This window comes from Gadus morhua, chromosome 4, assembly GCF_902167405.1.
Source record: "Gadus morhua chromosome 4, gadMor3.0, whole genome shotgun sequence".
NCBI lineage: Eukaryota > Metazoa > Chordata > Actinopteri > Gadiformes > Gadidae > Gadus > Gadus morhua.
The window spans coordinates 9210769-9237795 of record NC_044051.1 but is presented as its reverse complement, the minus strand read 5'-3'; the positions used below and the strand labels follow the sequence as shown (position 1 = coordinate 9237795).

Here is a 27027-nt window from a genome sequence, read left to right as displayed (position 1 = left end):
AAAAACATTTTACAATCTAAGAAACTTTTTTTGTCATCTTTATTGATTTCTTCCGTAGAATAAAAAGACACAGGCAGCACCTGTACAAACCGATGAGGTTTATTTGCAGTCACAATGCTTACACTATATGCAGCAGACATCCAAACAATTCAGCTACTCACACTATGGACCCCACACATTCACATCAGGGACAGAAACCAAATAATAAAAAAGGAACTCAAAATGAACATCCATGGGTGCGGACACTGGTTAGAGATTCGCTAGTCATCGCAAAATAAACAAAGTTAGCCGCGACTCTGCAGGGTTAATACCAAGTCGCTGTGTACTCCATTTCTATCTTTTTTTTATACTTTTCCGATCTCTACCAAAGCTTGATGTTTTTTTTTCTTTAAAAATTAAAACATTTCCTTCATGTGAGCATGGATGACTAGACACTGCGAATGCGATGCTACAGAACTAGAAAGGGGGGGGAGGGAGGGTCTTCGGGTGGTCCAAAGAGGACCTATCGGAGACCACCCCCGACCCAAAGCCCCCCCTGCAGTCTCGCCACCATGAAACGCCACATGCACACCAGGCAACAGAACACTACGCCGATCCTCCGAAACCACGCCACGCCACACACACGCGCACACTAACATACTTGCGCATATACGCGCTCACACACACACACACACGCCCACTCAAAAAGGACTCCACATGGAGGACCTCCACACCACAGAAGGAGTGCAAACAAAATGGCGTGAGGCTACACCCACACGGCCTACCAGAGGGTGGGAACATAGCAGACACCACGTTGCTTACACGCCCAAACACGACCCTGACTCAACCATAGAGTGGGACCGGGAAGGTGTCCCACTGAAGACCTCCACCGTTAAGGGGTGGGGGGGGCGTTCCGGTGTGTACAGACGGTTCAGAGAAGGAAGAGGAAGAAGAAGAGGAGCCGGGAGGACCGTCGTTATCACTGTTCCTAGTCCGGCGCTCGGGGCCAGGACGGCAGCCATTTTCCACCCCTCGACCCCGAGGGTAACTGTACAGAGATGGAGCTTGGATCCACAGCATCCGTTAGTGTTTTTAACCTTTTTGTGTTGCCATGGTGATGGTCTACCCAATCCAGAGCTCAGGTGCCCCGCCCCTTTCCTTTAAACTATTGTTCCCTGTCCTCTTAATGGTTGGAACCCCCCCCCACCCCCGCCAGACACTGTTGAACTAACTCACTATTACTGAAAAAAAAGCTCACTCAATCACACTCAATTATGCTTGTGTATTTTTTTTTCATTATAAACATTGTTCAAAATGTTACGAAAAAAACGAAAAAAATGTACACTTTTTTTTTGTTACTCGTGTTTTTTTTCTATACAAGGCAGGCAGAAGCAGATCACTACGATTACCGGCTTTATGTTTCTCTTGTCTCGCTCTTCAAATCCTTAAACACTCACCTCACTCTCGCTCTGTCTAATCGCTCTCACCCATTCCTCCGCTATCATTTCCCTCGTCCAGAATGCGTAGAAGTGCGCCCTCCCTCCCCTCTCCATGATTTCTCGCCCTTTCCCTCCCTCCGAAACCTCGTCCTTCCCCTGCCAGAGGACTAAGCCTATGGAAGCCTCTGCAGACTGGCTTTAAAATAGATCTGTATATATTTATATTATGCTCATATCAAAAAAGGTGGGGGGGCAAGGGAGTCGGGGACCGAGGGTCGAGGAGGTGAGATGAGGAGGGGGGGCCAATAACAGGAAGTGGGACATGTACAACGTAAAAAGGGTGGTGAACGTTGGTTTTTATTGATCGATACCTCCTCCTACGCCCGGCCAGGGGGTAAAGATAAAAGTCCTCAGGGCGTCCGGGCCCAAGGTGAGCAAAAAAAAAACGAACAAAAAAAGAATGTTGGAGACTGCGACAGCCAATGAGGTGTGAGTAGGGTGAGGAGGAGGAGGAGGAGGAGGAGGAGGAGGAGGGGGGGGTTAACGCTAGCAGAGGTATAACCAAGAGGAAGAGGAGGAGGAGGAGGTGGGAGAAGGAGGAAGGGGAGACTGTGGTGGTCCGCAAGGGTCCGACGCTGGGTGTGTGGAATGTCAGCTCATCATGTCGTTGCTGTTGACGCCGTACGTAGAGTTCTTCATGCTGTCGTTGACCTCGCGGCGGAACACTGACAGGTTCTGCGTGAACCTGGGGAGCGGGCACACAGAGGGCAGAACGGGGTGTTAGCCTCTGAGAGAGGGGACAGAGGCGATCGGCACTTTGCCGAGCATCGCCGTTTACCAGGATGAAAGGTAGTAAACTAAATGATTTTCAGAGGGATGTTAGTGAGCAAGCAAAACACAAAATGTGTTTGAGTCAGGGTCGTCTGTGCGGGATGTATCCGACTGAATTTTCAGAGTTGACTCAGATTGGCCAGTTAAATTGTTTATTTGCCCATTCATGTTGAGAATTAACAAATCTATCCATCTAATCATCTATCGATCTATATCGACAGATATTTTTTTTCCAGTTTATCCCGCTATTAAGGGTAAGGGAACAAGTGGATGTAACAGGCGTCATAGATCCCTACGCTAAATCCAACAACAGCACTACACGAGAACCGAGAACCGAAATAAATATGCACGCTCCGCAATCAAGCCATCCATAGCCGCTGTTGAAAGACACTCAGTGGTCTGCACATGGGTCTTAGTGAGGGTCAACGGCTGGACCCTGTCCTGGGATCGCCACTCTTTAAGCCCCGGCGTTTAAGCCCCCGCTTCAACCCCATTGTTCCGGCCTTTCAGCTCACAGTTAACGTCCCCAGACGCACCCGAGATTGACCATTGTTAAAACACATCTCCATCTTGTGCGTTACACCGTCAGTGGGGATGTCTGTGTCTGTGTGTGTGTGTGTGTGTGTGTGTGTGTGTGCGCCTACCTGTCCCGGTTCTTGGTGAGCAGGTTGCGCTCTATGCCCTCCATCAGGTTCTCGAAACACAAGTGCATGGCCTGCTGCTTCTCCGGCGGCTGGCTGTTGACGATGCTGTTCCTCAGGTCGGCGAAATACTGTCGCCGAGTTCAGACACAGACACACACAGGCAGAGCCACAATGTGAACGAGCGAATCGACCTTACACGTAACATGTCCGCTGGGTGGAGAGAGGAAAACGATGTCTCTAACCTGTACCTTTTCGTTGAGCAGGATGAGGCCGAGCAGAGGCCGCGACATGGACCACTGGTTCCGGCAGTCCTCGAAGATGATGATGTTCAGGACCGTGGAGAGCATCTGAGGACAGGAGGACAGGGGGGGGGGGGGGGGGGGGGGGGGAGCAGGCGTCCATGCATTAATAAAGCCATCTATTGGAGCTCCAGGAAATAGGTCGGGGACAGCTGCTATACAGACCGCCAGAAGAATTATAATAAAACTAATTATGTATTTCGATCAAGTTTCGCATGCTGTTGCAAAACAGTTGAAAATCCCCCTCTGATCTGCTCCCAGTTTGAGTCTCTTGGAGAGAAACGATTAAATAAGCGAATAAAGAGGGATATTAAAAGCAAGGGCATCTACTTTTAAGAGGCCATCTACTGAATCAGGATCATTTTTACCACATGATCCTTAGCAGTCAGCGTTCCCTAGACCTGACGGACCCTTTAGACTCCACCCCCTCCCCGAGCTCCGCCCACCTGCTGGATCATCTCCGGGTGCTGCCGCATGATGTGGAGGAAGCGGTCGTCCGTCGCCATGGAAGCGGGCCGTTTCTTGGTGGAGCGCGTCAGCTGCTTGAACAGGTAGGTGACGATGTGGTCCAGGCTGGAGCAGCATCCCGTACACACCATCGTATCTGGACACACACACAAACACGTCAGCGATACATGATCAATCAATCAACATGTACAAGCAGCAGAGGTAAAAAACGATCGGGGAAATCTCTTGTTTTAGGAGTGGTCGAGGCCAGTTTCACACCGACGACTGCGCGTGTTCACATGCATCTGCGCGAGCATGAACAGGGTCTACAGGGGGATCGGACGGACGGCGTGGGTTACCCAGCGCGGTGAGTCCCTCTGATATGGAGGACAGGATGTACACGGCCACGTGGGGCTCTAGGCTGGCGAAGAAGTTCATGTGGTCCTGGGTCAGCACCTCCAGCAGGGAGTAGAAGGACTGGCTGAGCTTAGGGTAGTCCTGTTGAAACACAGCGGGGCGCACGTCAGGGAGGGGGTCCCGTCACTGTACTGGGTGCACAGCAGCAGTTTGACCAGAGTCGTGGTAATATATTACTCTGGTAGTACGACAGTGGTATTGTAGTACATGATATTGACAAGGATTGACGACAGGCAGCTTACTGTAGCATGAGTATTACAGTAGTGTTACAGTAGTGTTACAGTATACTAACCAGGAGGTCACTATGGGGGATGGACAGCAGCAGCTTGATGAAGGTCTGCAGGGCGTTGTCCAGGGCGTCGTCGCCGTAGAGACGGAACACGCCGAAGTTGACGTAGTTGCCGCTGAGCACGGCCTTGAGCATGGCGAAGCACACCGACACGCCCTTCAGCTTCACGCCGTACACCTGGTCCTTCGGCACCTCGCCCAGCGTCAGGATGCGGTTGCCTGGGCGACGGGAGGGGTGAGGACCAACGGGCGGGGTTAGAGAGCGACGTGGGGCGGTTCTTGTGATTGTGACAGATTTACACCGAAAAACAGCTGGGTTGTTGAAACAAAACTGATTTTATGTTTTCAAACGTCTATCAGATGCTGCTGTTTATGTGAAAATATGTCAAAGAAATTGATAAAATTAGGCATGGAAACATGCTTCCGAAAATATAGGAAAGAGGCGAAAGCGATGGCAGAACTATCAGATTCGCTTTAATTGGTTCAAAAACTGAAGAGCTTTATTGAACCACTTAAAGCGCTGAGAGAGCCGAAGATGACAACTAAAAGTAGTAGTCACGGAGGTCTCCAAAGATTTTCATGTCAATTAAAAGATGAGTTTAGTCCCTATGTACTAGCGTCGAATGAGCGAACACACATGGAGAGTGAGCCTACGACCTACTGATGAAAGCCCTTGCAGGGCTGTGAGTGGTACAAACTGGGTGTCGATGGAGACACTCCCGCGATGCGTTCAAATCAAAAGCGGTGCCGTTAACGAGGCATCTTCTATCATCCAGAGGTGGAATAGGCGTTGGGGGAGTGTGTTGAGTTACCGCAACACGCTCGCTCCCTTGTTTGTGTAGTGACGCGTTGTTCTTTTGGCCATGGTTGTCCCCAAAGAGAACAAAACTGGGATCTTCGAGACCTTTCACTTTAATGTTTGCTATTTGTTTTTAAATTTAGTTTGACTTTGAGTTGGGTTAAAAAAACAAACAGATAAATAGCCAGATTTTCAGGGGGGAAAAATAAAAACGGCAAAAACAATTGAGTAGGGTTAGGGTCACAAACAGACATCAACGAACAAACGTGGACACTGTGGGGAGCTCACCTCGAGAGGGGTCAAAAGGTCAGAGGTGAAAGTTAGGAGGAGGTGGTTGGTGGTGGTGGTGGTGGGAGGAGAGGGTTTGGATTGAGGGTGAGGAGGAGGAGGAGGAGGAGGAGGAAGGGCAGGGCAGGGAGGGGTAGGTATGGTCTGGTGGAGGTACCGTAGGTAGTGATCATTTTGCTGGTTTCCCTGAACAGAAGGATCCCATTGGGCGAGGAGACGTCAAACTGTAGCCGTTGGGACCTGGGTGGGGGGGGGGGGGGGGGGGGGAGAGGCGGTAAGACAGCCGCAGGCGACCGAGGGCGGTTACAGGGTTAGAGGAGAGATGACTTCAGTACAGACCAGAGTGGTGGAGCACAGAACCCTGGAACCAACACCTTCTAGAAAGCTCCATGAGCACCATGAAGAAACACAGTGCACCAGGCGGTTTAGTGGATTATTATTGGAATAGATCCAGGGACATTTGACAAATCATCAAGTTTATACAGATCTTGATGTATAACCAAAAACGCTTCAAATCCATGAACAACACTACTATCAATAGATGCCCTGTCTGTTGGATAATCGCCTCAGCAGTAGCTTAGGCCTCAGAACTGTCATCATGTTATTAGCCTCAATGAAATAGGATTTATTGAAAAGAGAATCTTTACTGAAGATCAATATTCATGGAGGAAGGAAATACCGCAGAAAAAATTCTAAGTAAGACATAAAATAATAAAAAAATATTTTATACGCAACACTGAACCACAGCATCGCCTGGCAATCAGGCGTCACTCACCTGTTGTGGACGAGCTCAGCCATGAGTTTGAGGACAGGTGTAGTGCATGCAGGGTCGTGGTACCACAACTCTATGGCTCTCTGTAGGATGGGCATGTAGGCCGGGTATCTGACGCACTGGGTCAAGGAGAGACGTCAACACAACATGATAGGGGTTCAAGTCAAAACTGTCTGGGTTTGATCCCGGTATACCAAGTTCAGGGTTTTAGAAGTGTTTATAAACCTAGCACTTATATTCATATACGCTCACTCTATATAATCTATGGTATGAGTGAGACTACACTAAATATTATAAATGGAAAGGGCCCTTTTTGGGTACCACAGATCATGCATATCATTTGAAACAAATATATAAATAAATAAGCTAAAGACAGACTCTAAGACCAACAGCTCCCCTGGTGGTGAGCGGTCAGTACAGCAGGGGGTGTGAGGATACATCCAGTCAAACAGCATCATGAAGCTGGTCTTGGCGTTGAAGGCGAAAGCGATTCCTCTCAAGTCACGCACCAAACCCACCAGAGTCCTCTGCGAGGGAGGACAACACAGCGACACGTTGTGGTTACAGCTGAGCCCAAAGCAGGCGGCCGCGAAGGGACAGACGCCAATGTAGACTGAATTTTAGCATAAGAAAATATTTTGAAGCAGGCGGATAATACAGCCAATGTTCGTACTCTGTGTGCTTTACTCTGTTCAAACGATATGATTCTAGTGTGTGTGTGTGTGTGTGTGTGTGTGTGTGTGTGTGTGTGTGTGTGTGTGTGTGTGTGTGTGTGTGTGTGTGTGTGTGTGTGTGTGTGTGTGTGTGTGTGTGTGTGTGTGTGTGTGTGTGTGTGTGTCTGTGTTCACCTTGGCCTCCTGTTCGTTGAAGGTGTTGGTGCTGAGCATTTGGGCCACGGTTTCGAAGGCCGCCGTCAAGGGCAGCATGAACTGCTCAAACTGGTCTTCATCTTCCCCTGCGCAGAAATATTTGTTAAACACCAGCACAGTTATCAGAGGCACACATCAAACATTACCACAACCACAATCATCAGACACACACGACAAACATCACCACCACCACAATTATCAGAAACACATCAAGTATCACTATAACCACAATTATAAGACACACATCAGATATCACTATCACCGCCGCCATTACCAAATCCAACATGCATTACTTCTTACAACTTGGGGACAGTGAGAAACCCTGAAATCTATATAATAGGCTGATATTTGTAAACAGATGCAACGGTTTCCCTCTCCTTGCATTGGTATCTAAAAAAAAATAATAATCTTTTTGTTCTCCATTTTCATTCATTGCCCCCCATAAAGCTGGTTGAGCCTGTAGTTACTATAAAGCGCTGATAATCTTGACCAGTGTTGTAATTACCTAGGTCCACCATGAGGAGGCGCCCAAGTGCCGTGTAGAACGTGGTGCGACAACGCATGTCGCTTAGATTCGACTGGTTGTTCACTCCCAGGAAGGAGAAGTGCTCACTCTACAAAGGCAGAGATTTGAAAAACGTATATCATAAATTATCATAAACATTTTAAAATTCAGTTCTAAATAGCCTACACCACAAACTGGAGACATTGAAGGATGACGATATGCTTGTAGAAGATAGTACATAAATGTATATATATTCATTTGTATGGTGTGTATACGAGTCCAATTTGTGACGTTTGCACTCACTGTGTGGTTGTTCAACATGAACTGGACCGCAGTGAGCTTGACCAGCTTCCTCACGCTGCTGTATGTGCAAAACGGCGTCAAGGAGAACCACAGTTTGGAGGAAAACAAATCGCTTATAAATCAATTAAACAATCTTGACCAATCCTCAACCTTTGGATCAGTGAGTCCCAACTGGAGCCCCCCCCCCCCCCTCCCCCATGTGGGTCACAAGGGCCTTTTGAGAGGGTCGACGAGTGTCTGCAAAACCTTCCGCATAGAACGAAGCCTATGAATTAACAAAAGTTTAATGTAAATTCATGTTTCAATGGTTCAGTCTTTCAATGAGTTTGGCCCGATTGTTGCAGATATCCATTCACTCCATGTTTTCAACCATGCATGAACGCATTTCAGATTACTGCAATATCTGGGTGGTGACACATGTAGGTCCTTGTGCTCAGGCCAGATGAACCACTGCTCTAGTGGGGCGGCCCCCTAACCAGAATACAGCTCTTTGGTTTGATCATTGGTGTGATTGTGTCAAGTTACTTTCTCACAGCAGAAGTCCGACTGAAGTGACGTGAGGCACAATGGTTGGCGACCTAGCCATTATGCAAAGTTGACACGAAGCACGTGAACATGCACACACGGCGCGTGAACATGCACACATTAACACGACATGTGACCATTAACAGCACAGGCCTGGCGGTAAAGGATATCCTAGAGACAGGTCGTTGAGGAGCTGCAGCGTCTTGGAGGTGATTGGCTCGCACTGACCCCAGTACTTCAGGTTGGTGATGCTGTTGGAAGAACCAAAACACATGTGGAACTTCACTCAACCAACCTGGAACAATAACACACTTTAACAAAAATACACCATAAGCTAATGAGCCGTTGTGACTATGGTAATTACCGAGGTGATTAAACAAAGCTTTTTTTTAGTTTTTCAACATTCGGTTCAGAGGTGGCCTCCCAATATAGCAAACACTTTACAATTTAAAATACTGTATGATCAAAAACGCAGCATCAATTCATGCGTCAGTCTACAAAACATTTACACACAAACATTCAGGTGCAGTTGGTAGGTCCATTAATCACAAACAACGTATAGTAAATAAACGTCAATAGGTGTTTTTCTACTTACATTTTACCAATAAAGACACTAAGTACCATGGTCTCATCATTCAGCCCCAGCACGTCCGACAGACGCCGGTAAAGCTGGAGGAGGAACACATGACAGATATGTATTGATCTATTATGATGTATAAATAGCAGGCTGCAATGACATCATGGCAGACTGTCCTAGCAGTCAGGGCGCTTAACTCCCAGCTGAAAGGTACTTGGTTCCATGCCCAATGTCCGCCGTCTACCCGTGGTCGTCCTTGGAACAAGATGTCCTCTATTTGCCCGTTAATGACCTTCCTGAATTCACTGGGACACTAAATAGAATATTAGGGGGAAAGTCTTTGGAAGAGAAGTGAATCAAACCACAGCATCTAGCAAGGTCGAGGTTTATAGCTAACTGTTACGCACATTTCTATCTAACATTGATGAGATCTGGCATTATCAAGGGATCTATAAAACACACAATATCAAGGTCACCAGACATATAATTCAGATGTGACGTGAGTGACTTTCTAGAGACGAGGCACCTTTTGAAAGCATTTCAGAGGGTGGATGGACACTGCGGCATATACGCTTAGATTTGATATTCAATGGGATAATTCCTCCAACCCCAACTCCCTGATGTGCAGAAGCACTATCTTTATACAGTTACTTAGCATTTCAATAGAATGCCCACTTTCCCCAATGGAGGAGAATATAGAGTGTGTGTGATTTTTTTATACATCTTAAATTAACGGGGATTAAGATTTTATATAGAGGTTCATGCATAGAGTCAAATAAATACAACAAGGTCACTTATTTGTCTTCGTTCTCCCCCATATAATTGCATTGATGCAGGTGACACACAAAGGATCCTCATTTTAAATGGATTGGTTCGGGTACCATTCTGCGAAACAGACAGACGTGTTCGCTGTCAACACAAGCTTTTCCATTCCGTTAAACGCATTAAACCAAGTTTTCCCTAGGACATCTACCAAGAATCATACAAGTCACATTTGGGTTTTCTACTCAACTTAGGGATTCACTCATGCATTACTGGCTCTGTCCCCCCCCCCCCACCCGCCAGATATCAATCCATCTATCCATCTTTATAGATATCCATACATCTATCTATCTTTAGATACATCTATTAATCTAAAGATATATCCATCTATAGATATATCCATCTTTCTATCCATCATATGATCTATCGCTATATCTCCATATTTATATCTACCCGTCTATATCTATGTATGTGTATATATATGCATGATGGACCTCCACCACTGATCTGCACCGTCAGCATTCTGCGGCACTCGGCCACGTATACAAAACGCGCTGGGTCAGCAGGAGGTAATGAACTTCGCCGCGTCATGTTGACGGGGGGGGGGCAGAGAACACAGCGCTGAAACAACAGCGAGGGGGAGGTAAAGGCACCGCAGGCTCCGGCGCATAGGGGGTCCTCTACAAAAGCATGTCCGTCAGCAGTGTGTATACAGGGGCCGGCGTAAGGCGCGGGACAAAGGACCCCATCGTCTGCGTCCACTTGGCTCCCCTCGGTCTGACACCGTGCCGTTCAGAGAGAGAGAGACGAATATAAACACCGGAACCAGGGAACACAGGGGACACAGGCTACAGCCCGGTCAGAGCTATCCTGCCCTCGTTGCTACCCTCCAACTCTCTTTTCAAGAGGAACCATTATTTAAGTCAGAGCCCCTTTAGTGTGGAACAATGGTTCAGCTACTTGACGTCTGCCAAGAGGCAAATAATTAGTTTAGGGGCGACGCAAACGCAAAGGGGGTTTACGGAGCCATTAACGTCCTCGCGGACCCTCCTGTCATCCACCGGAAGGGCCTGACGTGCGCCTCCAAAAAATGTTACCCTGGGGTCGAGGCGACGCGGCAGCAAGGGCCGTGATTGGTCCGCTAAGGTAAACCCGACGCAGGACCCAAACAGGTTCACGACTGCGTCGACGTGTCTGCGTGGTCCTTGCGTGGCCTCGGCGGTGGAACCATAATCAGCCCGAGAGTCGCATCAGGTGAAAACTGGCTTGTCAGCCTCGCAAGACCCCCAGTGGGGTCCACGGTTAAGGCCCCGGGCGTCCCCTACTAACACTTTGTGGATGAGTCAAATAAAGACTTCAGGCGGCATCAGATGTCCTGTTTAGCCAAGAAAATGTGTCATAATAACAGTGTCTGTTTTGATGTCAAGCGAAGCCAAATGAATCATCCTCGTCTCTGTATTTATTGTCATGAGTCACTTCCTTCGTTTTTTTGATGACGAGACGTCACTACTTTCACTGAATGTGTTTGACATCCGTTGTTAGGGCTCTCGTGGTATGTTTGGACCCCAGGAGGACTGGCACACTACTGTGTTTTCAGCTCATTGGAATGTCTAGAAAATAAATAAATCCCACTGAACGCCTGCTGTGAAGTGCATCCTCCCTGATCCTGTTCCTGGCCACAGAAGCTTCTGAATGAGCAGAATTGGCTGAACCACTTGAGAGGACTTCTGCAGCCTGACCCGCAAGATGGTTTGTACCACCGAACCATCTGGGCAGTCAACCTTGGAAAGTGCTTTGAAAAATGCCTGGCCCGGTCCAAAAATACTTGGCACGTGAATGGATGAACCATCTGTCTGTCACAAAGTGACTCCTAGGACGCTGATTGGTTGGGAAACAGACGCACAACTTGAAGACTGGCAGGATGGCACCTCGCAAGACGGTAATCCCTCTAACTCAGCCGCCTCGCGAGGTTAGGACTGGAAGGGCAGCAGCAGGGGGATGGTTTGAGTTACCTTGGAGGACTTCTGCACCTGGTCTCCGATGTAGATCTTCCTAAACTGTTCGAAGAAGCTGAGCATGGCCAGCTCCAGCCTCTCGTTGCCGGCCTGGGCCAGCCGGGAGTCCGTCAGGTTCATCAGCTGGAGCACCCTGTAGTGACAAACACACAAGAATACACCGCAAGTATTGAAGGACACAGATCACCTCCTCACAGTCCACTCCCTGGTAGACTGTACCAACTGGTACAGACGTGAGTCAGATCGGACCGATCATACAGTGAGCGGGCACAACTTGTGATGTCACAAATGGAAATGACGTGAGTGGACACAACTTGTGATGTCACAAAAGGAAATAACGTGAGCGGACACAACTTGTGATGTCATAAATGGAAATAAATGTGGAGCGGACACAACTTGTGATGTCACAAATGGAACTAATGTGAGCAGACACAACTTGTGATGTCACAAAGGGAAACAAAGCGAGTGGACACAACTTGTGTACATGGTGATCTTACCGACACACCAGCTCGCCGTCCATGGCGTCCTGCTCGTCCGTGCTGGCGAACGACACCCGTCCGCCGATCACCGCGCCGATGATGTACACCAGCCATGTCAACCGTCCTGCATGGCAACCGCATAGCAACAGGCCTTTAGCGAGAACCCTGATGCAAATTCAGCCAGTGGTACTAGTACACGCGTGTAGACGACAACTCTCAACTGGTGGACTAACCAACCCCATCCTGGTTTAATGAGGCTAATTTTAGAGACCATATGATAATTATTCATAAATGGTAGAGCTTTTTATAAAATCCCACTGTAGGGTTTGAACATTGTGACGTCACATCGGACGTGGGAAGATTTCCACTTTCGCAACACTAGTGCATTCTACACAACCACGCTGGGTTGTCCTCCCCCAGCATGCATAGCTTCTAATAACACGGGTTTGACCCCCAAATCCCCGACTATGGGCACTTCCTGCCTGTTTACGCAAGCGCTTTCTTCTCTATGGTCACAACTTCTCCGCTCAAGATAAGGAAACTGCAGACTAAGAGTAAACATTTAGAAAAGCAGATTAAATCAATAAAGAAAAAAAGTTATAGTAAAAAAAAAAAAAGAGGAAAAGCAAACAGAGACTAAATAAAGACTAAACACGAGACGAGAATATAAACACAAATATCCGAGACCAAAATTATACATTTCCTTTTTTTTTTGACCCCACGTAAAAACAAAGGAAAAAAAGAAAATCACCCTCAACAACGCACACGCATAAAAAGCATTCATGTGTGTGTGGGCGGGCGGAACACGTACCCTCCTGCACCGTGGCGTCGGCGGGGCTGGCGTTGGTGGACTGCAGCAGCTCCTGGTAGCTCTGGGCGGCCTGGTCGAAGAGCTGCACCAGCAGGGCGCACGTCTTCTCGTACTCACAGCGGCCGATGGTGGACAGCTGGTCCAGCTGCTGCTGCACCAGGCCCGCGTCGTCCAGGGGGTCCTCCAGACCGTCCCTGGGGTAGGAGGGGGGGGGGGCACATGGGAGAGACGTTAGAGGCGGTCGCTGGGGGTCTCGTCCGAGGACACACACCATATCACAGGACACATGTGTAGCTACGGAACCGAGGACGGACACGGATTGAACACGCCAACGCTATTTGACGCTTCACGCACGCACGCACGCACGCACGCACGCACACACGCGCACACACACACACACACACACACACACACACACACACACCTTTATTTGGAATATCGGTCAATATATCGATTTGTGAAATCGTTGACTCCCAGATAGTGGCATCTGCCCCTAAAGTCGGGCTCTATTTCACAAAGCGCTGGTTCACCTCAGGATGACGTGGACGGACTCCAGGCGCGAGGTGATGTAGGCCTTGGTGACCTCCGGGGTGTAGGTCTCCAGAAGGTGGGGCTCCGTGGCCTTGACGTAGGGCACCGACGCCGCAAGACGCTGCCATAGGCTCAGCAGGTAGTGGACGCTGTTGGGGGCGAACTCCCAGTGCTGAGCCACAGGGGGGGGGGGGAGTAGATGGTTGAGTCACATGAAAGTGGTTGAGGTTACTGGAAGATTTTCCAATAACTCCAATTAATCTGGTTCGGATCAATCACATTTATAGAAAATCTGGTTGAAATCAATTTCGATAATTACAAGAAGTTTGAATTGAATTGTCTCTGATTACTAAAATGAGGTTCGGATTGAATGTACCCTTTCCACAGGTCAATACCAGGCTAAAGTAACCCCAGGTTTGACCTTAGCGTTTACTCTTTAACTGAGCTTGGCCCTCATGGGTCACAAAGACGACAAGAGAGGAACCCCACGTACCTGAAGACTGGTGACGGTGAAGTTGGCGATGAGGCGGATGACTTCGGGGTAGTTCTCCACCTTGACCAGCTCCCCCAGCTGGTAGTTACTTTTTAGTCTCGCCAGCAGACGACAGAACTCATGGTAGTTGTTGGGATCTGGCAGACACTGGAGTAGAGAGGGCACGGGTCACAACGCAATCAACACCAGAGGCATGGACCATGGAGGTCACATACAGCCACTTTGTAAATAATTGTTTTGTAGGACAGAAAAATATTTTATTAAATACCGAAATGATTAATTTGACATTACATTTGGACATTTCAAATATAATCTCTATGTGTGCACGTGTGCTTATGTGTGTGCACTTGTGTGTGTGTACGTGTGCACGTGTGTTTATGTGTGTGTGAACGCGTTTGTGTGTGTACCTGAGGGTTTGCCAGTATCCTCTTCACTCCATCGACGAGGTGCGACAGGAACTTTGCCCTCTCTGCGTTGTTGAAGAGCGACCTTCGAACAGAGGCGATCTGTACTAGACATGACAACACCTGACAAGAGAGAAACACGCAAACATTAACGTTTCAAAACAGGAAAGACCCATAAAAAACAAGGGACACAAGAAAGTTTTCATTGACAACAAAAAGATTTGTTAGATTTTTTAACGTTTGGGTAAAACCAAAATCCGATTTGTCGTTTATGATGTAGTGATCGTTAACGTACCAACGGGGACAGGGACGGTGGGATGGAATGATATAAATTGAAAAAGAGCTGCAGGGTCGAGGAATCGAGAAATGCTGAAAGATTAGAAAAGAAAAACAACTTTAGAGTCACAAATATCACTCCACATGGTATGCAATCTTATTTAACAATAATTGAACTGGTTCCCAATTGGTGTTGTTAACGTGGCCAATTTGCTAAATTCATCCGACTGTGACGAACATAAATATTCACAGAAATATTAGCTCTTCTGATAAATGACTCAACTAATTAATCCATTATCAAAATGCAATAAAATCCGAGTCCAATGAGCCAATGAAACTTGCGCAGCTCACAGAGCTCGTTTCCTATTGGTGGAAGCCTTGCAGTCACCTGATCTCCAGGAGGTGGGGATCTGGACAGTACAGAGGTCGTCCGAGGACTCGTCCGTGGACGTTCCTATGAAGTCGTAGTTGAGGCAGTTGTAGCTGAGCTTCAGCAGCTGCATGAGGAGCCCGTGCTGGGATTCATCGTTCAGGTTCAAGTTCTTCCCCGACGCCTGGGGACCAGAGAGGGGGCAGGCGACACCCACATGGGCCAGTTAGTTCAATATGACCGGTACAATGACAAGGAGCCAGTACAGAGACAGGTTATTAAGGAGGGGGGAGGTGTGAGACAGTACAGACAGGTCATGAAGTACCAGGTAGGGACAAGAAAGCAGAGACAGGTCATTAAGGAGCGGGTAGGGGTTATACAGTAGTGAGACAGGCCATTTAGGAGCAGGTAGGTGTTAGACAGTACAGTCAGGTCATTAAGGAGCAGGTAGGGGTTATACAGTAGTGAGACAGGCCATTTAGGACCAGGTAGGGGTTAGACAGTACAGTCAGGTCATTAAGGAGCAGGTAGGGACAAGAAAGCAGAGACAGGTCATTAAGGAGCAGGTAGGGGTTATACAGTAGTGAGACAGGCCATTTAGGACCAGGTAGGGGTTAGACAGTACAGTCAGGTCATTAAGGAGCAGGTAGGGGTTAGACATTAGAGACAGGTCATTAAGGAGCAGGTAGGGGTTAGACAGTAGAGACAGGTCATTAAGGAGCAGGTAGGGGTTAGACAGTAGAGTCACATCATTAAGGAGCAGGTAGGGGTTATACAGTAGTGAGACAGGCCATTTAGGACCAGGTAGGGGTTAGACAGTACAGTCAGGTCATTAAGGAGCAGGTAGGGGTTAGACATTAGAGACAGGTCATTAAGGAGCAGGTAGGGGTTAGACAGTGGAGTCACATCATTAAGGAGCAGGTAGGGGTTAGACAGTACAGAGACAGGTCATTAAGGAGCAGGTAGGGGTTAGAGAGTACAGAGACGGGTCATTAAGGAGCAGGTAGGGGTTAGACAGTACAGAGACAGGTCATTAAGGAGCAGGTAGGGGTTAGAGAGTACAGAGACGGGTCATTAAGGAGCAGGTAGGGTTATACAGTAAATACAAGTCAAAGAGGAAGGGGTTAAAAAGTACATTGACTTGTCATTAAGGAGCCGGTAGGGGTTACTCAGTAGAGACAAATCATTAAGGTGCAGGTTGGACCACTTGTTCTGGTATGCCGACGTAGGCCAAAAACATCTAGGTTGATTACCCCAAGACAATGTTACCCAACGCTCCTTCAGAGGCATCTACTTCAAACCCACTCTCATCGGCCGTCATACCTGTTTGAGCAGGTTACAGGAGAGGGTGAAGATGTCGAAGAGTGACGAGTCTCTGAACGACGACGCAATCTTCCTGTGTTTGGTGAGGGGGTGCGTCGTGTCCGCCTGCCCGTCAATGACACACAGTAGGGAGCAATGATCAATCAGCCCATCAGTGGACACAGCTCGGTCTCAGTGTGAACCAGTGAGAGGGCCAGGCGGGCTTACCTGATTGATTTCATTGGTCAGCTGGGACAGAATGGTCACTCCTATGATGCAATGCTCCACACTGTCCTGCTACAATACGTGAGCACATAGGACGGTAGATGTGAGCGCAAACACACCATACCATTAGCAGGAAGAAACTACATCGGCATCCGTCTTACAATGTCAACACACACACACAGCATGCAGATACCTACAAGTGTGGTAACACAGAAACAACACACACAGACAAACTCATGCCCGCGGTTATACAGACACACACACACACACACACACACACACACAGCACTTCAGACTCACACTCAAACAGTCTAGCAAAGTCGTGCGGTTGCTGTGCCAGTGTTGGTGAAGTGCAGGGGTAGTCCACGCATGGCAGGGCTCCAGACTAACTTCTTCCTTGGGTGCACTGGTGCGCCTACATTTTTAATTTGGGTGCACCAGCACGTATTTATGGTGCACCCAAGTTTTGAGTTGTAGAGGGGGGGGGGGGGGGGGGGTGGGGGGGGTTGGACCGTGCCTGCCTTGCGCTGAGTTGTTGAGGGGGGGGGGGGGGGGGGGGGGGGGGCGGGGGGGGGGGGTGTTGGACCGTGCCTGGCTTGCGCTGAGTTGTTGAGGGGGGGGGGGGGCAAGGCAACCCAGGCAGCTGCACTGGTTGCACCGTCGATATTTACGCCATTGATTAATAATATCTTGATCATTAAATAAATGCCTTAAATAAATGCAGAATCTGTATCTCTCATGAAGAATATCGTCGGACAATGCCAAGGGATCGGTTCTGTCCCGAAAAACCCTCTGTCTCCGGAGAGACGCCTGTACGATAAGTGCGCCGAGGTCCATGGGAACACCCACAAATGGTGACGCCATTATCGGAGGAGGGGCTAGGAAGCTGCGCACGCCGATATAAGCAGCCGATCTCCGGGTAGACTCGCTGAAAAGCTGCTCCCGACCAGGTTTGGTTGCGAGCGTAAGTCACCATGGTGATACAGCGACGCTTAAAGAGATCGACTTTCATGGTACAGCTAACCCAGGCTTTCAGCTCAACATACCTCGCTAACCCTCTAATCGAGCTTCGTAGTACAGGCCCCTGGATTGCGCTTCGCGGGTTTATTTACCGGCGTTGCTATTGTTACCGGTCTTGCGTGTTCCAACGGTTTATTAGGTGTCTAATAAATCGCTGTCTAATCAATACTTCATTCACTGCCTCTTCCGTGGTTATTACAATATTATGAATGGACTGCTCTGTAAAAAAATAAATAATAATAATTATACCAGATAAATTTTCAGTCGCACCGGTGCGCCCAAATAAAATATTTGGTCGCACTACCCCGAATTCTAGGCGCACTCTGGAGCCCTGCATGGCCATGGCATTTACAGCTGCCAGCAGGCGTTTCAGAGTGACGTTATTGTGGACAGTGGGCAGTACACACACTCGGCTCATGGAGGTTGCACCAGGGCTGTGATTATGGCATTATTGGTGGACGCCGGATCGCATAGTTAATTACTATGGCGGTGACTATAAATTTGGTTACACACACACACACACACACACACACACACACACACACACACACACACACACACACACACACACACACACACACACACACACACACACACACACACACACACACACACACACACACACACACCTGTAGAAAGCGCGTGACGTCAGCGATGACGTTCCGGAAGACGTAGTCGTCCTTCTGACAGTCGAACCAGCCTAGCTTGGTGATGCGGGCGTACAGCTGGATCAGCGCCTGGGTCACAAACGCCGCGAGCTTGGGCCGCGTGGCCAGGTAGTTCAGCACATAGTTCCCTGGGCACAGAGCACCGCAGACGCCAGTTAAACACAGGGATTCTACACTATGACCCATGGTGGATTATGATGAAGTGACTGCACACATTTGGTTCCAAAATGTGTGCTGTACTTGTACTTTCAGAGTATGCCACCAAAATTTACTTTCAGTCAGTGTGTTCAAAATGTACTTTGTGTGTCCAGAATGTATTTTCATAAATCTTTATCTTCCAATGAATCTATCCGCCATTGCAGTGGCGGGTTTTAATATTTGACCCTGAATGGGGGTGTTATGAAAAGTGGGAATCAAACCCATAAAACAATGCCATGCAGTTGCAGTGCCATTGGTGAGCAGTGCCAGTGCCACGTTCTACCAGCTGTATTCGACAGGAACCGATTGCTTAATACCGGACGTTTCAAACGTGGCCAAAAATGTTGTTTGCCCGGTGTGCAGTAATGAGCACACAACATGCTAGAAAATGCATTTCCTGCAGAAAATGCGGTGAGTGCTGTAGTTCAAAGTGAGGTTGAATTTTTAATAAAGCCACATAGATTAAGACATAAAGAAACGTTAAATGATATCAAAATTTAGTTTGGATATTATTGAAGATATAATTATTGAATACAATAGAATTATTGAAGTGTGTAGATTTGTTAAATGGTTTGAACGAAGATAAACGGTTGAAAATTGATTTAGTAATGTCTTTAACAGTTGAAGTACCAGAGGACGGCTTGGCCGTCCTCCCATGTTTTAAAAAAAAGATAGTATTTTAAAAGTAGAATATCATAAAAAGTATAAAATATTTATAAAATCTGAAAAGAAGCGCTGAATTCCAAGCTATTCTGAACATTTTAAAATTTGAATGGAGTCTTTAGGGGAAATATTTAGGAAGGAGATGGGTCCCAAAGTTTGTAGAGAATAATAAAGAGGAAAGAAAGAACTTACGAAGAACAATAGTTGAGCGCTGCATGCAGCACTCACCTAATAATTCTGTTGCAGTTTGCAAGCATCATGTTAATATTAATGAGGTGTATTCAGAAGATTGGAGGAAGCTTCGGTCCTCGGGGGAGAACTTACGGATGTCGATGCGTTGCTCGAGAGGCAGAGGGTTGCCGGTTCGAGACACCAGTTTAGACAGACAGGTGGCTGCAAGCAGCTGGGAATATGAAGACTGGGGGACAGAGGACGAGAGAGAGAGAGAGAGAGGTGTCAGCACTGAAACGTAACAAGCGGTAATAAAGTACTTGCATCATCGTACTGTTCAAAGATAAATCTAGTATATCAGCATTCATGAGCTCATGCCACCTACAATGTGTGGTGGTGGCACATGTTTTTCATTCTTCTATAGCACAAGTGTTTATTTATTTACTCTATTTTGCCGTCATTATCATTCCACATAATCCTACAACAACAACACACTAATAATTGAGGGGGGTGCAGTAGAGGCCCCTATGACACACACATTTTTATTATTTTTGGGCGCAGAATATAATGTTGTCTTGGCTGACAGCAGGGCCACTAGTAATCTAGCCACATGTGTGTGCCAGGGCTGGATGCTTCGAGGGGGAACCACCATCATAACACCCTTTCCGCCCAATCATCAAAAAGAGTCGTCGATTTTATGACTCATTGTGGATGTTTCCTGATCTGATTACTGGAGTAATTATACTGGCTACACCTTAGCTGCAGTGCTCCTGGTCCCCTATTGGTCACGAGCCCCCAGCCCGGTGACCAATAGCAGGCCGGTTGAGAGACCGACGGAAGGAAGAGGTGGGTACTACTCACGCTGCCTCGCTCCAGCAGTAGCTGGCATTTGCTGAGACAGTCGGTGCTGTTGGTGAACTCGACCAGGGCTTTCTCCGCTTGGTGCCGGACCGCCGTGTCCGTGGTCTCGTACAGCTGTTTACATAGGATCTCCAGCTGGGCAAGGCCCTGCGCACGCACACACACACACACACACACACACAGACACGCAAACACACACACGCACACATTAGAGAAAGATGCATATGGTTTCACAAGAAAACAGACTTGAGAAGTGTGTACTGAGATGTTACCTTACTATTATTTATTTCAAAATGATTTGTCACAAGTATTCCCCATAGCAAATATTACAACCAAGTAGTAAACAATTAACTCATGTTCGTGTTTTTAGCCTAACTTTTTCCCCACACAATTCATTCCACCTAAAAACACTTTGCCCCTTCAAGGTACAGAGAGTATTGGAATAACATTTCACTCTGTACCGTAAAAGTGTTGTAGTTAACAACAAATAAAGTGAGCAACATATAAAGATATGAATCTCCTGTTAAAGAGAATTAAGAGGGATAACCGGTTGCCTATGGAATGCCTTATCGCTTCATGGAACAATCATCCTTCTTGCACCATGAAAGATGACACCTCACCAATAGTGAGGAAGCACCAGGAAACCAACCCAATTACTGTAACCAAGCATGACCGACTTCCTCTGTGTTCAAATGTGTATACTGATTAACAGGTAACATGACGTTCATGACTTTCTTTCCACTAAGTTTTTCTCAACCCAAGATTCAGAGCAGCGTGAAGATTGCAGTCATTGTTACATCAGAGCGATGTCTCTGATGCAACCCATAAACACCCCTGCAAATAACAAACATAATAATAATATCCATTTAATGAGCAGATGAACACAAGGAATGACTACTCAAGCATGCCTTTGTTTCAGGTTTTGGCTGGCGGGTATAAAAATATTTAGTTGTAGCATAAGTAATGGTACAAGCGTTTTGTTCTTTTTTGGAAACAGCTGACTGGTGATAAAGGCGACAGCGTTCCCAGACACACATCAGTCGATGGGCCGAGCAACAAGGTGTGGAACGCCCAGTAATTGTTACAGATAACACTCGTCTGCCTGAGAGGACAACACTGCCGGGAGTAGATAAGGCAAACCCAGGGCTGACCAGGGGGAACTCTCTAGACCTCACACACCTGGCTTCTGCTCTGCTAAAGGAATCGGGCGGGAGGTCCAGCAAATCAGGTTTCACCCTGAGGACAGCCCACTTCGGGTCTGGTTAGGTGTTCAATACGGAGAAATAGTCAAACAAATATAAATTGCATCCGTGTTATTATTTTGTTCAATATGTTGGACTGTGGGGGTGGGGACACAATGTGTAGGGTCACTTGCAACCACAGATGGTCTTTAGCAAATCGGTTTAAATTACCGGCGAGCTGGCGAATTATTCAGCAGCCTTTTCTGGCACTCATGTAAAAATGGCAGGAGGGGACTGTTGTAGTGTAGTTTGTTGTTTTTCCATAATAGTTCTGCTAAGGGACGGTCGATATCAATAGAAAGCTTTCACATAATAACTATTTACATAAGACCATGGAACATGTGTTGAAGCCTGATGGGAATTTATAAAACATAATCAACCAATTCTCAAGCCCAAGCAATACAACCAAATCATTTTAATCACAAGCTCTTAATCCAAAATTGTAGGTCTTTACACAAATACCTCTATTGGCCTCCTATCAACAATCAAATTACAAAATTATGACAGCTCCGTTACACACCTTCAATTGCCATTGAAAAGTATAAGTTACCCTTTAATATTTAAACACCATCCCCATCTGCTTTGAAAATAAATACAAATGTAAAAGGTGCCAAGCCATCCGTCTGTAGCAGGTTAAAATGGGACATTAGATCTTCAATCCACAAAATTACTTTTCTTGGCCCATATGAAATGTTGGATAGTGTTATTAAGAAGTTACTATTACAGGTTTATACTGTTAATTATTGGGTTATCCAATGCACTAGTCCCAAACATAAAAGGAATTTCAAGACAAATAACACAACGTATACCCAATTATATAGTCACATTTATAAAAAAAGTTGCCTAAATTCTGCAGTCGATTGGAGGAAAAGATGTGGACACTGCAATAATAACATCGACTTCATGCATACATGTATATAATTAAATATATATTTAATTGGCTGCAATACATTCATTAGGCAGGGTATATATGCAATAACAAATAGTATTGAAACACACTTCTGAATAGTTTAAACTGTGGACATCCAACAATGAAGAACTCCCAACTTGTGTCCAGCTAAGAAACCCTGAACTGGTCACACCAGCAGGGCTGGTTTACAAGATGCGGCTATACAGACAATGCACTGGTACCGTAGATCGCTATCATTGAGTTCCCAACGTTATATTAATCAAGCGTTAAACCCGTCTGTGTAGTATCATTAGAGAGACATTCGGTAGCAGGACCTCCGGTAAATTAAGGGACTAGACGAGTCTGATAAAGACCACATGTGTTTGAATGGGGCAGCGCGGGAGAAGTTGGTGTCAGAGCGAAGCTAACGAGACTAGCCTGGATAACCCTCACCCTAACCCTAACCCTCTCAGAGCTCCACAAACACCACTAAATAACCTTAAATCCCCAGCACCGTGCCTGGATAACATCCGCATGATTGTGTAAAGCGGACTATGTTGTAGCAGGGCTTCTTCTACCCTGACAGCTCCATCCTCCTCGACGTCCATCATCAGGAAGCTTCATTGTTTCTCCTCTCTCATAATTTGAATATAAACCGTGTTGTTGTAGGACTAGGATCTCGACTAGGACGACAGTAACCCTCTGCGACTAAAAGGCATCACGTTACACCCCAAAAGTGCTTTGTTGTGGTTCCACAACAACTGTAGCATGATAGCTTCGGCTAACAACGTTGCTGCAATAAGCCGCCTGCACGATGACAGGCCACAACACACACACATATACACACACACATCCTTACTGTGGACAGGCACGGGGAGACTTCCTGCTCTGTGCATGCTTTAAAAGTTATATTTTAAACATAAAATGATGCGTCTGTGTCCGTGTGCGAGTACACTTTGTCCTTCAGCAATGGTTGGTTGATTACAAAAACATATAGCTCTGCTTACCTGCACATGATCCGCCATTTTTCTCCATTTCATGCACCTCTCACTCCCCCGCTTATGGGAGGAGGAGGGGAACAGCGCCTCCAGCGGTAGGTTGTTGTTTATTCATTTTTTAGGAAATTCATACTCTACTTTCCTTTCAGAAAAAACACATTTCTCAGTGTGAATGATTTTAATTAACTGTAAAGTCCATTATATTCATTCAGAAAATACATTAATATCATGCTGTAGATACATTTTTATTTATATATTTGCATTGCCTTAAATTAGTGTTTTATTTTCAATTGAATGTTCTATTTTCCTTTAACATTTATATATCTAGAGCATTTCAGCAGTAACAGCAACTATTTCGCCTGGGATTAATAAAGTAATCTGAATTTTAATCTCTGAAACCTGAAACCAAGATTTCCAAAAGCAATTGGTTATGAATACAGCAGTGAGTGAGCACCATTATATATTGTTCACACTAACATCTCACCAGAGTTGTGTTTAGTAGTATCTCATATGTTGCATAGGCTACCTGTTTTCTTTATCCCCAAAAGTATGAAGATTACGTTAAACTGTGTTTAGAATACACCACCAGGTGGCGATGTCTTTCACTCCTTGTAAACACAACGACTCTATTATTCCGGAAAAGGCGAAGAAGAAGGTTCAGCGCTGTATGAAACATGATAGTAGTACATGGCAATTAAACCCAAACGTGTACACAAATAATAACATTATTCATTTGCTTTGGTTCCATTAACTATATTGAAAAAAAAAAAACGAACAAAGATGTTTTCCATCTATTTTCTGAACAAAAAATCCTGCAGTTGTAGCGCAGAAATAACCTGGAATATGTATATTACCTTGATGGTGATTTTCAAACTCTAATTGTATTTCTTAGTAATATAACACAGGGAATCTTTTTTGCAATGGCAAAACAGCGCTTTCTACCTGGCAACTATTAGAACACATGCATGATTTGCGCTCATTCAATACGATGAGGAATAATAGTGACATCTTGTGATTGGTGTAGATTTTGCAGGGGCGGTGTGCCTCTGCAACGCATTCTGTATGCATACGTAATGTATTTTAAATGCGTGACCCACTGACAAGAAAATAAGGGTGTTACCTATTTTATATGTTTACACAAATAAATAAAACCTCACTTACTGCAACATTCATAACATTATAATCATTGCACCATTCATGCAGAATTTGCACCTCCGATTTGTTTTAAAGATGATGAAAACATATGAAACATCCCTCTAGAACAGTAAGGTAATTGAACAATCTTAACTAAAAATTGAGGGGAAATAAAGTATTTAAGAAGCACTTCATGACAGAGAAAATAATACCATAATCACAATAAAAATAAATGAATGAAACCTAAACACCATTAAACAATAGAGAAAAATAGGGGGTAAAAGTTTGATGGGAGAAAATAAGTTGTTCTAGTATTTTTGTATGGATGCCTGCAGATGTTCTTATATGTTGTGGGCTGCTGTATATAGCACACCTTCAGGGCATAAAAGCTGTCCTACTTTTCTTATGAAATACCCTTAAAGACGATGAAAAGACCAGCGGCAGAAGACCTGAGGGCTGTATCTGACACATGTAGAAGAACAGCAAGAGAGAAATGAATGGGGGATGGTATCCCATTAAACCTTTATTCTATGTGGTCCAGTGTAGCTCATTGGTAGAGCAAGGTGCCAACACTTGGGTTCAGAACAGCCAGGGCACCTATGCTAAGAACGTGGGCCCTCCCAGTATTAGTAAAACGCTTTCGACAGAAGTATAATTTACCTGATAAGAATTACAACAAGTTTTAAATCATTCTGCTTTGAATGTATCTGTTCTTTCCAGCTTAGCTTTTCAAACAGACAATCATCTCCCATTTCGTCAAAGTATTAAGAGTTGTACTGCAATGGGATCTTCTAGATGCAAATGGTTCCTTTCAACATGGCCACCCACGGATGAAATTGGGCCATGGGAACATATTGAACATTCATTTCATGTTAAATGTTTGAATATGAAATACGTGAGCAAGAAATCAGGCTCTGTTCAAGACTGTTCAAAGCTTAGGTAGTTTTTACATCAAAAGGCTCAAAGTAATTACATCATGCAGCCCTAGAGGGCTAAGTTTCATTCTGCAGTCTAATAGTGCGCACAAATGGTGCACGCGCGCACACACACACACACACACACACACACACACACACACACACACACACACACACACACACACACAGAAACACACACACACACACACACACATAAACACACACACACACACACATGCATGCGCACACATACACACACGCACACACACACATGCAGGCACACACGCACACTCACACAAACACAGACACACACAAATGCCTGCACACAGACACACACTTGCATGCACACTCGCATGCTGGTAAACACACACATATACACACAAGCGTGCAATTACACGAATAAATGCACAGAGAATGTGTTGTGGTAAATTAAAGTAACAATGTCTACGATTGAGCCCCTGCCAGGTAGCAGGTGACTATAAGTATTGCAAAAACTGAATTAGAGTGTTATGTCCACTCTAACTAGCAGTGCAACTGCGAGACACAAACTAGCATAGATCGGCAGGCTAGGTGGCGTAAGTGGGAGAGGCTTTAGGTTGGCGATAGTACGATTATATTGTGAACAAAGAGAGAGGTACAGACTGGCCAGCATTTGTTATTTTTTTTATATATATAATTTAGACTAAAGGATGGGATCATTATTGAAATCACAATTTTTCAGCATTGACCAATGATATTTCCACATTATTTAAAGCTACAGGCTAAGTTAAAGGTAACATGCTGCAACTTTAATTTATACAATGGCACAGCGTTTAGCACAAAGAGAAAGGTGAAAGACGGATGAAACAACAGCAATCGAAGCTGGCATAATTGCTTAAACACAAGGGGAGGCACCAGGAGGGCATCCAAACACATTTATCCACAACAAAAGAACGAGCAAAGGCTCAATTAAACTTGATTTGCTTGAACTTACTTTAGCTAACAAAGTGTTTTCAATATACTTCAGCTTGCCCTCCAACTGCCTATTTAGCCTGGGCAATTATAGTCGAATACAATAGGCAGGGTAATAACTGTATCCGCCGCTTGATGAAAGAAAATAGCCTAACAAGAACATATAAGGAGGTGCCATGGCAGCCCTTAAAATAGGGTGTTCTTTACAGTAACATAAACCAACACCATCGGGTGTGGATAACACCAGGGAGGGAACATATATCAGTGTTTGGTTGACAAGAAAAGTAATACATGTTAATGCAACCATTGAAATCCATGGACAACCTAAGTAACTTTTCCTCAACAGAATCATTCCCATCATTCTGAAAAGCTTTTAATTACATATTATTTATGAAATTCAGAAGGCTGACTAAAGTGGGGGGTCTTTTATCAAATAAAACGGGGACCTTGACCTCTTAAAAAATATATCAAACAGAACCCGCCACACACGACCCGTTCCCGCTATCATTGAGTGTCACCACCGGTGAAGAGCGATTTGTTTTTTTCTTTTCATTGCATATTAATTGGTTTTCTACTTTGATGAGGAGTGTATAAAAGACCACCCACCCTCACTCAGCATCATCGGATAGACTGTGTGGAACACCGTTTAGCAAGGCAGGGAGGGCT

General features: G+C 45.9%; 1 protein-coding gene across 2 annotated transcripts; it reads right to left on the bottom strand.

The window, feature by feature from the left end:
• Window positions 1–22: 22 nt before the first annotated feature.
• xpo7 (exportin 7) lies at window positions 23–23427 on the bottom strand. 2 transcript variants are annotated; one of them, XM_030353961.1, is made up of 28 exons: window positions 23369–23427; window positions 20232–20378; window positions 19524–19617; window positions 18300–18466; window positions 16654–16722; window positions 16447–16551; window positions 15142–15307; window positions 14773–14846; window positions 14481–14600; window positions 14074–14220; window positions 13580–13752; window positions 13050–13243; window positions 12257–12362; window positions 11757–11892; window positions 9001–9074; window positions 8576–8656; window positions 7881–7944; window positions 7578–7686; window positions 7052–7158; window positions 6642–6730; window positions 6207–6314; window positions 5589–5671; window positions 4349–4563; window positions 3999–4137; window positions 3639–3796; window positions 3136–3240; window positions 2894–3021; window positions 23–2163 (listed from the first exon to the last, which is right to left on the bottom strand). In XM_030353961.1, the coding sequence occupies exons 1-28, from the start codon at window positions 23399–23401 to the stop codon at window positions 2070–2072; spliced, it is 3285 nt and encodes a 1094-aa protein (XP_030209821.1). In that variant the 5' UTR covers window positions 23402–23427; the 3' UTR covers window positions 23–2069. The 2 variants fall into 2 exon arrangements, with proteins under 2 accessions (XP_030209821.1, XP_030209822.1); XM_030353962.1 differs by having other exon boundaries at window positions 3142–3240.
• Between the last annotated feature and the right edge of the window lie 3600 nt (window positions 23428–27027).

Bases quoted from the DNA above. Each gene is read 5' to 3' on its own strand.
- xpo7 (XM_030353961.1), bottom strand. From the start codon at position 23,401: ATGAAATGGAGAAAAATGGCGGATCATGTGCAG. The intron at 14,221-14,480 runs GTACACACACAA...TCTCTACTCCAG, and splicing joins GGATACTGGCAAACCCTCAG to TGTCTGCCAGATCCCAACAA. The intron at 6,731-7,051 runs GTGAACACAGAC...CCTCCCTCGCAG, and splicing joins TCAACGAACAGGAGGCCAAG to AGGACTCTGGTGGGTTTGGT.